General features: G+C 48.0%; 1 protein-coding gene across 1 annotated transcript in view; it reads left to right on the forward strand.

Annotated features, from left to right (window-relative positions):
* Window positions 1-10,849, forward strand: part of LOC147710220 (E3 ubiquitin-protein ligase TRIM39-like) — a 179,270-nt gene extending 168,421 nt beyond the window's left edge. The window contains exon 6 of the mRNA XM_086920900.1: window positions 9,873-10,849. Within this exon, the coding sequence (XP_086777026.1) occupies window positions 9,873-10,384 (512 nt within the window). The 3' untranslated portion in view covers window positions 10,385-10,849. The remainder of the gene's footprint in view (window positions 1-9,872) is intronic.
* The last annotated feature ends 3,045 nt before the right edge of the window (window positions 10,850-13,894 follow it).

Raw genomic sequence — 13,894 nt, forward strand, 5'->3', positions numbered from 1 at the left:
ACTGAAGTGTTTTTTGGACGTCCTGTCAATCTTTGGTAGATACTCTGGATTTATGATTAACTGGTCGAAATCTGTCCTCTTTGTCAAGTCCGGGGAGCCACAAGTGATCCCGCAGTTGTGTCCTCTTCAGATGGAGAAGGTGGGATTTACTTACTTAGGCATCTATATAACGTTTGATGCAAAGCTTAGATTTGAACGTAATCTAGGTTCCCCTCTGAGCCGATTGAAAAGCGATGTAGTGCGCTGGAGGGCTCTTCCACTCTCATTGCTCGGAAGAGCGACGTTGTTCAAAATGATGTCCCTTCCTAGATTTCTGTATGCACTGCAAAATGTGATGGGCCCGGTCCCCCTGTCTTACGTTAAAGAAATAGGACTACAGAGAGAGATTCTATGGGAGGGTAGACCTAGGATAGCTTTTCTGAAGTTGACCCTTCCCTGGTACGACAGGGGCATCGGACTCCCTGATCTGAGGAAGTACTACTGGGCTTCCCAACTGGCGGCCATCAATCAAATTGTATACGGACTTCCAAGAGACCCGGGATATGCCATGGATAGGGCACAGGCACCAGGGGGAGATATTGGTAGGGCGTTATACGCTAGGATGGGAAGATTTCATTTAACGGGTCCCACCGCCCATGCGGTAAAAATCTGGCACATTGCGAATAAGTCTTTTGGGTTGGGAGGGTAAACTGACACTAGCAACGCCTTTGATCAACTCCGAGTAATTGGGGAGCTTGTGGAAATCAAAGGGATTTGATAAATGGGAGTTGATTGGTATCTCCCAGGTGAAGGATGTCTGGAACGGGACGGAGATGCACACGTTTGAGTCATTAAAAGCAAAATATGAACTGACTGATAGTGAGCACTTCCGCTACCGCCAGGTCCGACATGCTCTGATGGCTCGAGTTCCGAGGGGTGAGGTGACCCTAGAGGCATCACCTCTTGAAGACCGGGTGCTTGATGGCCACCTTCCAGAAATAACTATTTCCCTAATATATAGGAAGCTTGTCAATCATATGGATGATCCTTTTAAGAGGCTACGTGAAAAGTGGAGTGAGGATGGTCTGATATTGGATGATGAAGATTGAGTTGAAGCTGTTTCCTCCCCAAAGGTAGTAGCCATCCAGATGAGACTCCAGCTGGTTCAATTAAAAATCTTACACCGGATCTACATCACCGGGCCTCGATTGGTTAAGATGGGACGGGGAGAGAGTGGTGATTGTAAGAGAGGTTGTGGTGAGCTGGGAACCTTCCTCCATGTACTGTGGCATTGTGAGTATGTTAGTGTGTATTAGCTCAAGATTCATGACGTGATGACAGAGGTGATGAGAATAGAGGTTCCTTTGGAGGCCCGTAGGTGCTTGTTGAATGTGTGGGAGCCAATTGACCTGAATTCCTCACAGAAGCAATGGGTGACCCTGGCATGTTTGGTTGCAAAGCGGAATATTGCACAACTGTGGGGAGCCGCTATAGCCCCGGACCTCTCCAAATGGTCAGAGGACCTGGTTTGGTGCATGATGCGTGAAAAGAACGTATATGTCGCCAGGGGTTGTCCTGGCAAGTGGGGGAAGGTCTGGGGGCTCTGGAACATGTAAAGGGGTGACCTTTGCGAACCACCGGCAGCCGTACCCGCATCGGAAATGTCTGACTCACCTTTATCCTAAATGTGATTATTACTGTAATGTATCCTGTGACGCGACGAAAACCCTCATGCTATGTGACTCACCCGGCGGTCACTGAATGTTAAATTATGTCTTCTTTTGTTCAATAAAAACATTTTTTTTTTAAAAGTACAGGTATTCTCTGCATGACGGTTGCGGCCCATTTAAAGATCTTGTTAATTTGAATACAGTGTGCGTGTTGTAGTGCAATGTGTGACTAGTATAGTGTGCTATGTTTGGTATTTAATACTGTGTTCTCTCTAGTGCAGTGTATTCTTCACTATCTATTTACAAAGGTTTGTGTTTGGCTAATACACATAGTGTATGGTTGTGTGCAGTGTACCCCATAAAATAGTATGCAGTCTGTAAATGAGTTGCCTAGTGTAGTATGCTGCCTAGTGTAGTGTGTGTTGTAGTAAAGTGTACTCTTTACTTTTGATCTGGCCTCCTTCAAGGATTGTGAATCCCTGGGATTTGTTATCCAAACCAGTTTTTCCTCCGCCTTTTCAGGAGCACTCGTCTATCGCCCCCACCGGAAATGCCACTCCATTCTTGGACTCCCTTGATGAAACTTTGTCAGCTTTTCTTACCCATTACCCCACCTTCACCCTCTTTGGAGACTTCAATCTTCATTTGGAATCCGATACTGACCCCCACACCCTCAACTTCCGCCACTCTCTTGAGATTTTTGGTTTCTCCCAATTAGTCTCCCATCCTACCCATTGTGCCGGGCACACCTTGGACGGCATTTGCACAAACCTGACTTCCCTAGATGTTTCTATCCCTTTGCCACAAATATGGACAGATCACTGTCTCATTCCCTTCTCCATCAATACCAAAACCTTGCCCCCTCCTCCCATTAAACACTCTCACACCCCCTTCCCTGTCAATTGGAAGAAGGTAGCTGAGTACATCAAACTTAATCCACAACCGGCTGTCCCCCCCCCTTCCATCATGGGCGACGCTTCACTAGATTCCACAAACTTTCACCTGTGGATCGACAGAGTAGTCTCGGCCAATTCAAAATCTGTTACTCAAAAACCCGTCCGAGGAAAAAAGAAACCCAATGCCCCCTGGTATACTCCAGCCCTCACTGACTGTCACCTTAAGTGTAGGCTTTTGGAGAGAGAATGGAGAAAAACCTACGATCCTACGTCCAGATCCATATACATTCTCCAGAGAAAACAATATCTCTCTAATATAAAAAAAGCAAAAAAGGCATTCTTCACTCTAGCAATAGACTCAGCTAAACAGAAACAACAAACGATTTTCAATATCGTAAAATCTTTTACTCATCCCAAAGCACTGGCACTTGAAATCCCCCCCTCACAAACCCTCTGTGACCAAATTGCTGATTTCTTTGAGGAGAAAATTAATAATATCCATAAGGACTTCCCCCCCTTACCCATTCCAACCCAAGAGCCTGACACAACTATTCCCTCACTAAATCAATTCACATCAGTCTCCCTATTGCAAACGCACAAAGCCATACTGGCCTGTAAATCAGGTGCACCTACGGACTCCTCCCCCCCAGTCATCTTGCACCACCTTATTGAGTCCGTCAACCCTCTAATCAATGCGATTGTGAATGAATCCCTCAACTCCGGTATTGTTCCTATTGAGTGGAAGAAGGCCATAGTCAAGCCCCTCATGAAAAAGCAAAATAAATCCCCTACTGATTTGTCTAATATGCGCCCAATCTCACTTCTCCCTGCGCTAGGCAAAATCACCGAGCAACTAGTCCATGAGGAATTAAAGAATTTTGTGGAAAATAAACGTATCCTGCACCCACAGCAATCTGGCTTCCGCCCCGGCCATTCCACAGAAACCGCTTTGATTGAGTTGTCAGACACCATCAAGTTCTTGCAGGATGAGGGCAGGCAGGCTGTCCTCATCCTGCTCGTCTTAACCGCGGCCTTCGACACCATCTCACATGCTATTCTAATTAACAGGATGCGTGAGATTGGTGTCTCGGGTTCCGCGCTTGCTTGGATAACTTCATTCTTGTCCAATCGCTCTCAAACGGTCTCCTTAGGCCCCTTTCTTTCTGGTGAACGATCCATCATCTCAGGGGTGCCCCAAGGTTCCATCCTGAGCCCTCTCTTTTTTAATGTATATATGGCCCCCCTTCTCACGTTGATCGAGTCACATGGGATTCTTGTGACATCCTACGCTGACGACACACAGCTTGTCGTCACTATCGACAAAAGACTTCCTGATGCTGCCATCAGATTCCAAAACTGTCTGTCAGAAGTCTTTTCCTGGCTCAACCTGAATCACTTAAAATGCAACAGCGCCAAAACAGAAATAATTCCCCTAGGTAAAGGCACATTCTTTTCCCCCAAAGACTGGTGGCCTCATAACTCCGAAGCACCACCGAGCGCGGTCGCTTCAGCCCGCAATCTGGGCGTTCAATTTGACGCTTCCCTCAGCTTCGATGAGCATGTGCGCATTACCGCAGGGCGCTGTTTCAGTCTGATCAGGCAATTAAAGAAATTTTTTAATTTTCTGCCTATTTCAGCCAGGAAATCAGTCGCGGTGGCGCTTATCCTCTCCCGGCTGGATTATTGTAACGGCCTCTTAGCAGGCATCAAGAAATCCTCTCTTAAAAAACTACAAAGTGTTCAACATGCAGCAGCTAGGCTTGTTTTGAAACTCCCCCGTAGGTCCTCGGCCTCTGCAGCCCTCAACGCCCTCCATTGGCTGCCCCTCCATAAGAGAATCTTATTCAAGCTTTTAGTTACTGTATTTAAAGCTACCAGGTGCATGGGTCCATCCTACCTGACCAAGCGCTTCCAGCGTTACACTCCAACTCGCTGTTTAAGGTCATCAGGCGCCAATTTCATCTCTGAACCCCGTGTAAAATTAAAATCCAAGGGCGGAAAGACCTTTTCTTTTCTGGCGGCTAAGGCATGGAACCGTCTCCCCCCCCAACCTTAGGCACGCTCCTTCAGAAAGCCTATTTAGGAAATCCCTGAAAACTTGGATTTACTCTCAGTCCGACTCCTCAGTTCTCGCAGCTATCTGATCCACGCCCCCCATAGTCGACCTTCTGTGTGCTCAGCGCCAAGATGCTCCCTCCGGAGCGAAAGTAGCGCTTTACAAATGCCAATAAATATCAAATATCAAATATCTTTAGTGCAGTGTGTTTCATAGTTTAGTATCCTCTGTGGTGCACAGTGTTAAAGCAGTGTGCTACCTGCGGACGTGTACTCTGTAGTGCAGTGTGTTGTGTAGTGGTCTGTGCTGACTAATATAGTATGATTTCTAGTAGAGTTGACGTTCCGTTCCGAAGCCTCCGAGATCATCGTGTACCTCAAGGATCCTCCCTCAGCCCGACACTGTTCAACATTTACATGGTCCTGCTCACACAAGTCGCCCGACAGCACAACCTCAATATAATCTCCTAAGCTGACACTCAACTGATCCTCTCCCTCACCAAGGACCCCTCTCCCTCACCAAGGACCCCATCACCGCAAAGGCCAACCTCCAGGAAGGAATGATGGCCGTTGCGGACTGGATGAAGATCAGCCGTCTGAAGCTGCACTCGGACAAGACGGAGGTCCTCATCCTCGGCTCCAACCAGTCAGCCTGGGACAACTCCTGGTGGCCAACGGTACTGGGGGCAGCCCCGACCCCCACCGACCACGCACGCAACCTGGGAATCATCCTCGACTCAACGCTCTCAATGACCAAGCAAGTCAACGCCGTCTCCTCCTCCTGCTTAAAGATCCGCTGCATGCTCCGCAAGATCTACAGGTGGATCCCGACAGATACAAGAAAGACAGTCACCCAGGCCCTCGTCAGAAGCAGACTCGACTACGGAAATGCCCTCTATGCGGGAGCCCCGACCAAGCTCATCAATCGACTACAACGCATCCAAAATGCCTCGGCACGACTGATCCTCGATGTACCACAACACGGCCACATCACCCCCCACCTGAGAAACCTACACTGGCTCCCCGTCAACAAGAGAATATCCTTCAAGCTCCTCATCCACGCACACTAGGCACTCCACAAGACCGGCCAGCCTACCTCAACAGACGGCTCTCCTTCTACACCCTCAACCGCCAGCTACGCTCCGCCGAGCTCTCACTCCCCACCGTCCCACGCATCCGAAGAACAACCACCGGCGGGAAATCCTTCTCCCACCTCGCCGCCAAGACATGGAACACCCTCCCACTGAGCCTACGACAGACCCAAGACCTGCTGCCCTTCAGGCGGATACTAAAGACCTGGCTGTTGAATCAGTAGCGGCCCCCACCTACCCCCCCCCCCCACCCCCAACCCCCCAGCGCCTTGAGACCCTCGTGGGTATGTAGTACGCTTAACAAATGACTTGATTGATTGATAGGACAGTAAACAGTATAATGCAGTGTTCTTGGGTAGTGCAATGTCTAGTTGTGTGTACTATTTAGTGCAGTGTTCTAGTTAGTACAATGTGTTGCCTAATACAGTATGTCATGTGACGTAGTAGGCTTCATGTGTGGTGGTGTGGTGTACTGTGGTATACCTCACGTGTGCTCGTGTTATTTAGTGTAGTATATAAACACAAGGAGATGATGGAGGGAGCACTGAAACTTTTCAGACACTCACCCCAAGTCACAGATCTGGGTTGAATGCATTATCGTTCTTTAGCTCACTTCGCCATCCCAACTCAGACCCATCCATATGGGTGGGTCCAAACTGGGGTGGCGTGGTGAGCAAAAAAACAATGGATTAAACCCAGATCAGCATAGTTCAGCATTCCGTCTATCATTTGTTCCTTTTGCTTTCGTTTAGTATGTATCATGTATGGCACTGTGATGTACTGTAGTATGAGTCATGTGTGGTGTAGTGTATGTGTGGTAGTGTAATGTAATGTAGGATATCTCATGTGTGGTGCTGTGTATGCTTCATGTGTTTTAGTGTGATGTAGTGTAGTATTCTTCATGTGTGGTAGTGTAATGTAATGTAGGATATCTTGTGTTGTGTAGTATGCTTCATGTGTGTTAGTGTGATGTAGTGTAGTATGCTTCATGTGTGGTAGTGTACTGTGGCATGCCTCTGGTGTGGTAGTGGGGTGTAGTGCAGCATACCTCATGTATCCTAGTTTATTGTAGTGTAGTATGAGTCATGTGTTGTGTAGTGTACTAGGCTTCATGTGTGGTAGTATTGTGTAGTATCTGTCGTGTGGTAGTGTGGTTTAGTGTAGTATGCTTCATGTGTGGTAGTGTGGTGAAGTGTAGCATGCCTCGTGTGTGGTAGTGTGCGTCATTTGTGGTAGTGCGGTGTAGAGTAGCATGCACTGTGTTTGCTAGTGTGGTGTAGTGAAGTATTCATCATCCATAGTAGTGTCAAGTCAAGTCAAGTCAAAAGATTTGTATAGCGCGCTACATACCCAGAGGGTCTCAAGGCGCTTGTAGAAGGGTGGGGAGTTACTTGTCGAATATCCACGTTTTGAGTTGCTTTCTGAATGCTAGGTGGTTCTGAGTAAGGCGAAGGTGAGTGGGAAGTGAGTTCCAAGTTTTAGCTGCTAGGTAGGAGAAGGATCTACCTCCCATGGTGGTTTTGTTGATGCGAGGTACATTAGCAAGGGCTTGGTTGGAAGATCGTAGCTGGCGGGAGGGGGTGTAGAAGGATAGTCGTGTGTTGAGGCATTCGGGTCCGATTTCGTAGAGTGCTTTGTGTGCGTGGGTTAGGAGCCGGAAAGTGATCCTCTTATTGACGGGGAGCCAGTGGAGGTTTTTCAGGTGATCAGAGATGTGTTCTTTACGCGGGATGTCTAGTATGAGCCTGGCTGAGGCGTTCTAGATGCGTTGTAGTTTTTTCTGGAGTTTTGCGGTGGTGCCGGCGTAGAGGGTGTTTCCGTAGTCCAGTCGGCTCGTGACAAGAGCGTGGGTGACTGTTTTTCTAGTTTCGGTAGGGATCCAGCGAAATGTTTTTTTGAGCATGCGAAGAATGTTGAAGCAAGATGAAGAAACGGCGTTGACTTGTCTGTTCATCGAGAGTGAGGAATCCAGGATGACGCCCAGATTCCGTGCGTGGTCCGTCGGGATGGGTGCTTTTCCAAGGGCCTCTGGCCACCAAGAGTCGTCCCAGGCGGAGGGGGAGGTACCTAAGATGAGGACTTCTGTTTTGTCTGAGTTCAGTTTCAGACGGCTGTGCTTCATCCATTCGGCTACTTCTTTCATTCCTTCGTGTAGGTTGGCTTTGGCCGTGTTAGGGTCTCTGGTGAGTGATAGGATCAGTTGAGTGTCGTCGGCGTAGGAGATGATGTTGAGGTTGTGTTGGCGTGCGATGGCCGCGAGGGGGCTCATGTAAACGTTGTAGAGGGTGGGACTGAGTGAGGACCCTTGAGGTACGCCGCAGATGACTTCAGTGGCCTCTGACTTGAATGGTGGGAGGCGGACTCTCTGGGTTCTTCCGGAGAGGAACGAGGTGATCCATTCCAGTGCTTTTCCTTGGATTCCGATGGTTTTGAGGCGCTGTAGAAGGGTGCTATGGCAGACTGTGTCGAAGGCTGCGGAGAGGTCGAGGAGGATGAGGGCGACTGTGTCTCCATTGTCCAGTAGAGTTCGAATGTCGTCTGTTGCGGCGATGAGGGCGGTTTCGGTGCTGTGCTTGGCTCGGAAGCCGGACTGTGAGGAGTCGAGGGATTTGTTGGTTTCGAGGAATGCGGCGAGCTGGTTGTTGACAGCTTTATCGATGACTTTGGCCGGGAATGGAAGGAGTGAGATAGGGCGATAGTTTTTGAGTTCGGTGGGGTCAGCTGTGGGTTTCTTCAGGAGGGCGCTGAGTTCGGCATGTTTCCAGCTTTCCGGGAAGGTTGCGGAGTTGAGGGAGCAGTTGATGACGTCGGAGGTGCGGTGCAATAATGGAGTCTGCTTTGTTAAAGATGTGGTGAGGGCAGGGGTCTGTGGGGGATCCTGAGTGGATAGAGTTCATCAGACGGATGGTGTCCTCAGTGGAAATTGGCTTCCAGTCATTGAGGAAGTTCAGGGGGGGTGGGGGACCTGCAGGGGATTGGGAGGCTTGGTCTTCTGGTTGGTTGTCGAAGCTGTTGTGGATGTCTGCAATTTTGTTGTGGAAGAATGAGGCTAGGGAGTTGCAGAGGGCTTGAGAGGGGGTGATGTCGTTGGAATTGGCTGAGGGGTTGGTAAATTCCTTGACGATGTTGAATAGTTCCTTGCTGTTGTGGGCGTTGTTATCTAGACCGTCCTTGAAGGCTGCTTTCTTGGCATTTCGGATTAGTTGGTGGTGAATGCGGGTGGCGTTTTTGAAGGCGTCCTTGGTGCTGGTGGTTGCGTCTTTTTTCCAGGCCTTCTCGAGGGAGCGACAGAGTTTCTTGGATTTCTTAAGATCATCGTTGAACCAGGAGGCCTTCTTGCTGCCTAGTTTGATTTGTCGTCTTTTCAGTGGTGCTAGGATGTCGGCGCTGTTGGATAACCATTGGGTGAGGTTGGTGGCTGCTTGGTCTGGGTTTGAGGAGTGGGCGGGGGGCTTTTGAAGAAGCGATGAGGAGATCTGGTCGATGGTGATTTTGTTCCAGTTTCTTTGCAGAGTGGGTTGGGGGTGGTTGTTGGATGTGGGCTTGTTGTAGGTGAAGTGAACGCAGCTGTGGTCAGTCCAAAGGAGAGCAGTGGTGTGGCTGAAGGAAACATGCTTGCTGGAGGTGAAGATAGGGTCGAGTGTGTGACCTGCGATGTGGGTGGGGGTAGTGACAAGTTGTTTAAGTCCAAGGTTTGCGAGGTTGTCCAAAAGGGTGGTGGTGTTGCGGTCGTTGTTCTTATCAAGGTGAAAGTTGAGGTCTCTCAAAGGGATGTAGTCCTCGGAGGGGAGCGCGTGTGGAGTGATGAAGTCCGTGATGTCCTCACTAAATTGTGCGCGGGGTCCTGGAGGTCGGTAGAGGAGTCATGTGTGGTAGTGTAGCATGCCTCATGTGTGGTAGTGTGGTGTATTATGCTTCATATTTGCTAGTGTGATATAGTGTAATATGCCAGAAGGTACATGGTATTGTGTAGCAGAATGTTCCCTCTAGGTAGTGCAGTGTGTGGTTTGGTGTAGGGTATGCTCTAGATGAATGCACACTTTAGTGTAGTGAGCAGTCTAGTGTGTTGCGATCTAGCACAGCGTGCTCCTTCCAGATGTAATCCTATGTAAAACAGAAAACAGTAAATGCAGCCTTTATTTCTGTCATTAAATCTCTAATTGTGAATCTCTTCTCTGCAGTGATGGTGACTCTGGATCCTGACACGGCTCATCCTCGGCTCCTCCTGTCTGAGGGGCAGAAACGTGTGAGACGCACAGACCCAGTACACCGCCCGCCAGACACCTGCAAGAGATTCACCTACTACCGCTGTGTGCTAGGGGGCGAGGGGTTCACCTCCGGCAGACATTACTGGGAGGTGCAGCTACTGCATGAGGAGGGAGGGTGGTATATGGGTGTCGCAGCAGAGTCTGTGAACAGGAAGGGACAATTCACATGGTCACCTGAGGGGGGAGTCTGGGCTATGCATGGGTGTGGGTGTTGGTACACGGCTCTCACCTCCCCTGAGACCCGTCTGTCACCTCGTGAGAAGCCCCTGAAGCTGGGGGTGTATCTGGACTACGAGGGGGGGCGGCTGTCCCTGTACAATGCTGACTCCATGGAGCTTCTCTACACCTTCCCGCAGGCCCCCTTCACACAGAGGCTCTTCCCGTTATTCGTTCTCGGGAAAGGAGTGGAGCTGAGGCTGGTGTGAGAGATGCAGAGAGCTTCAGCCCCTTAACCTCTCTCCCACCCCCCCCTGCAGTGATAAAGGTATGACAAGGAGCACAAGTGGAGATGCCTTTAAATAATACACACTCCATTTTGAAACACGTCTCTTGAGAGGGGTCTAGTTATCAGGATGTTTATTTCAGCTTTAAATGACTCCTCTGCCTCTGCAGTCTGTGCAGAACCCCCATCAGGATTGTTCTCATAGAGACCAAGATAGTGAGAAGTCCAAGGGAGGGATGAAATGGTGAAAAGAGGGTGAAAGAGAACAGGCGGAGTCACCATGGCATTGGGTACAGTGAGGGAACCTTTTCTCCACCCGTGTTTTATAATTCACAATATGATCCAACACTCCTTTGACCTCTGTAGGACACCCCCAAAATGCTAGATATGTTCTAGGCTCCAGAGCCACCATGACATGATAAACATTTGAAAAGATTCTTACTCTTCAGCACCAGGCACCAGTAAAGTTTACACCACGGAACAGCATCAGGCACCTGTGAAGTGTACACACTGCTCAGTACCTGCCATTAGTGCAGTTTACACGTAGAAAAGTACCAGGCACCTGTAAAGTTTACACAATGCTCAGCACCTGCCACCTGTGAAGTTTACAAGCAGAAGAGCATCAGGCACCTGTGAAGTGTACACACTGCTCAGTACCTGCCATTAGTGCAGTTTACACGTAGAAAAGTACCAGGCACCTGTAAAGTTTACACAATGCTCAGCACCTGCCACCTGTGAAGTTTACAAGCAGAAGAGCAACAGGCACCTGTGAAGTTTACACGAAGAAGAGCACCAAGCCCCTGCAAAGTTTACCCACTGCACAGCACCCAGTAAAGTTTACACGCAGAAAAGCACCAGACACCTATTGTTTACTTACTGAACAACACCAGGGCCCAGTGAAGTTTACATGCAGAACAGCACCTGGCACCTGTGAAGTTTACGGACCGAATAGCACCAGGCACCAGTGAAACTTACACGTAGAAGAGCACCGGACACCTGTGATGTTGACTCACAGTTGCAGGCATCAGTTTACATACACAGTACCAGGCAACCATTTATAAACAGAGCAGCGACAGTTGCGCCAATGCAGTTTACTCCCTTAGCTCCAGGTGCACCTGTGAAGTGTACACATAAAACTGCACCAGGTGCCTATGAAGTTTACACTTGCAACAGCAGCCGGCTCCCTGTGAACTTTGCTCTCTGAACAGCACTAAGCAACCTTGACGTTTACTCACTGTACAACACCAGGCGCCCATGAAGTTCACTCACTGAACAGCACCAGGCACCCATGATCTTTACTCACTGAACAGCACCAGGCACCCATGATCTTTACTCACTGAACAGCACCAGGCACCCATGATCTTTACTCACTGAACAGCACCAGGCACCCATGATGTTTCCTCTGTAAACCGCACTAGACAGCCATGAATTGTACTCACTGAACAGCGCCAGCCACCTGTGATGTTGAGACACAGAAGAGCACCGGGTGCTGGTGCATTTTACATATAGAACAGCGTCGGGCACCTGTGAAGTTTACTCGCAGAACAGCTCCTGGCTGGTTGATCTTATTGTTTTTAAATAAGTTCCGAAACCTTTGTTTATTAAAAGTTCAAATGAAGCATTACAATGTTTTCTAAATATTTTATTTTGTCGTTCAGTATGTGAAACATTGAAGTTGAACTGTTAGCATAAAAAAATTATCCTTTCATGGTTTTATCTCACTACTAAATAGTTTTACCTCAAACCTCCCTAATCTAAATTGTAAATATATTATGTGAGACGTAGGAGCCTCTGAGGCACATATAGGTGTTTGAAGACTGACTACAGCTCATATATGGGAGTGGACAAGCAGAGGCTTCTCTTTAAGGGTTTGCTTCTCCTTGGGGTCGGCGCCCCATGGCATAAATCACGGTCTCTGTTCATTGAGGGTTTCTCATAGGTAAATAAATGGTGGTTTAACTCGAGTCATGATTTCGGAGTGCGACTCTGCCTGGTTATGTGGCAGGTCACTGGGCACATCTCATTCAGATACAGGTATGCATGAAAAGGTGTGACCTTGTGCACTCTCTTTTCCCTCATATACCATATACCATGCCTCCAGACTCTACAGTGAGGACACAGAGCAGAATACATCTTTCCATTGGTACCACAAGCTCTAGGAAGAGGCGCTCAACATCTTTAGCGTAAGTGTTTCACTAGAGTTCAAAGGGAGTTTAAGTGACGCTGCAGCACCTAGTGAGGCTCGTGAGGAAGGGGTTCCCCCACCCTTCTGCTCGCAAGAGTGCAGTGAGTGACTGGGATGCTGCAGTGTATAGTGAGGTGTAGTAAACTTGAAGGATGAATCAGGCAGGTAGAATCTTGAAAGTATAAGATTTATTCGCAGCACAGAATAAATAAGCATAACATCTGGCCAGGCACCAACTGACCACATAGGAATTCCAAGTAGAATCATAACATTAGGAACACAGCAAAGTTCTGAATGAGAGTCAAGGAAAACAGACTAAACAGGAAAAGCTATTTACAACATATCTCCCTCCCTTGAAACCATAAAATAAAATAAAAGAATGCCTAATGAATGTAATCACTTAGGTAGACAGTCTCTACATTATTACGTGTAGAGACTGCCTCACCTGAATGTGAAGATGTAGAAGCAGAGACAGCATCACCTGAGCAAGAGGGTGTAGAAGCAGAGACAAGAGTAGGGACAGCATCACCAGAGTGGAAAGATGTGGAAGAATCACCACTACCCACCTCCCCCCTTACACTAGATAGAAAACCAGGATCTGAGTCACACTGGGCAGATAACATATAACCATTGTTGGAGGAGTCAGAGAAAGGTAGAGCATCCTTCACAGACACATTAGAATGACTCCTATATAAAGCCACCCTTCTAAAATTCCACTTCTCCCCATTATCAAGAAGAACAAAATGGGGAAAAACCCGCTGTACGCAAAAAGGACCCCTAAATTTTGAAAGACCCTTAGAGAACCTTCCGGGCTTTACTTTAACCAAATCTCCCACAGAAATTGGTAAGGAAACACTATCAAAAGAAGACTTCACAGGAGAAACTTTGTCTTGATTCCTTAACCAAGAAGGTGTTAACTTGGTTACAGGAGAACGGCCACGCATCAACTCAAAAGGAGATTTGCTTTCATGCTTATGAGGAGTTGAACGATAGGCCCACACAAGTTCTTGAACCTTATCATTAGAAAAACAACCAAATTCAACAGACATCTGTATAATGCCCTTAACCAACCTATTAACCCTCTCACATATACCATTGCTATGTGGGTATACAGACTGGTCCGATTATGGTGAATACCACACTCTTTTAAGAACAAAACCATTTTTCCAGACGTTAATTGTGTACCGTTATCTGTTATTAACACAGAAGGAAAACCCTCATCTAAGAAAACATTTCTCAAAAAACTGATTGTAGAATCAGTAGTGATTTCCCGGACAAAACGAACGGTGAGCCACTTGGAAAAACAGT

This window comes from Lissotriton vulgaris, chromosome 5 (assembly GCF_964263255.1).
Source record: "Lissotriton vulgaris chromosome 5, aLisVul1.2, whole genome shotgun sequence".
NCBI lineage: Eukaryota > Metazoa > Chordata > Amphibia > Caudata > Salamandridae > Lissotriton > Lissotriton vulgaris.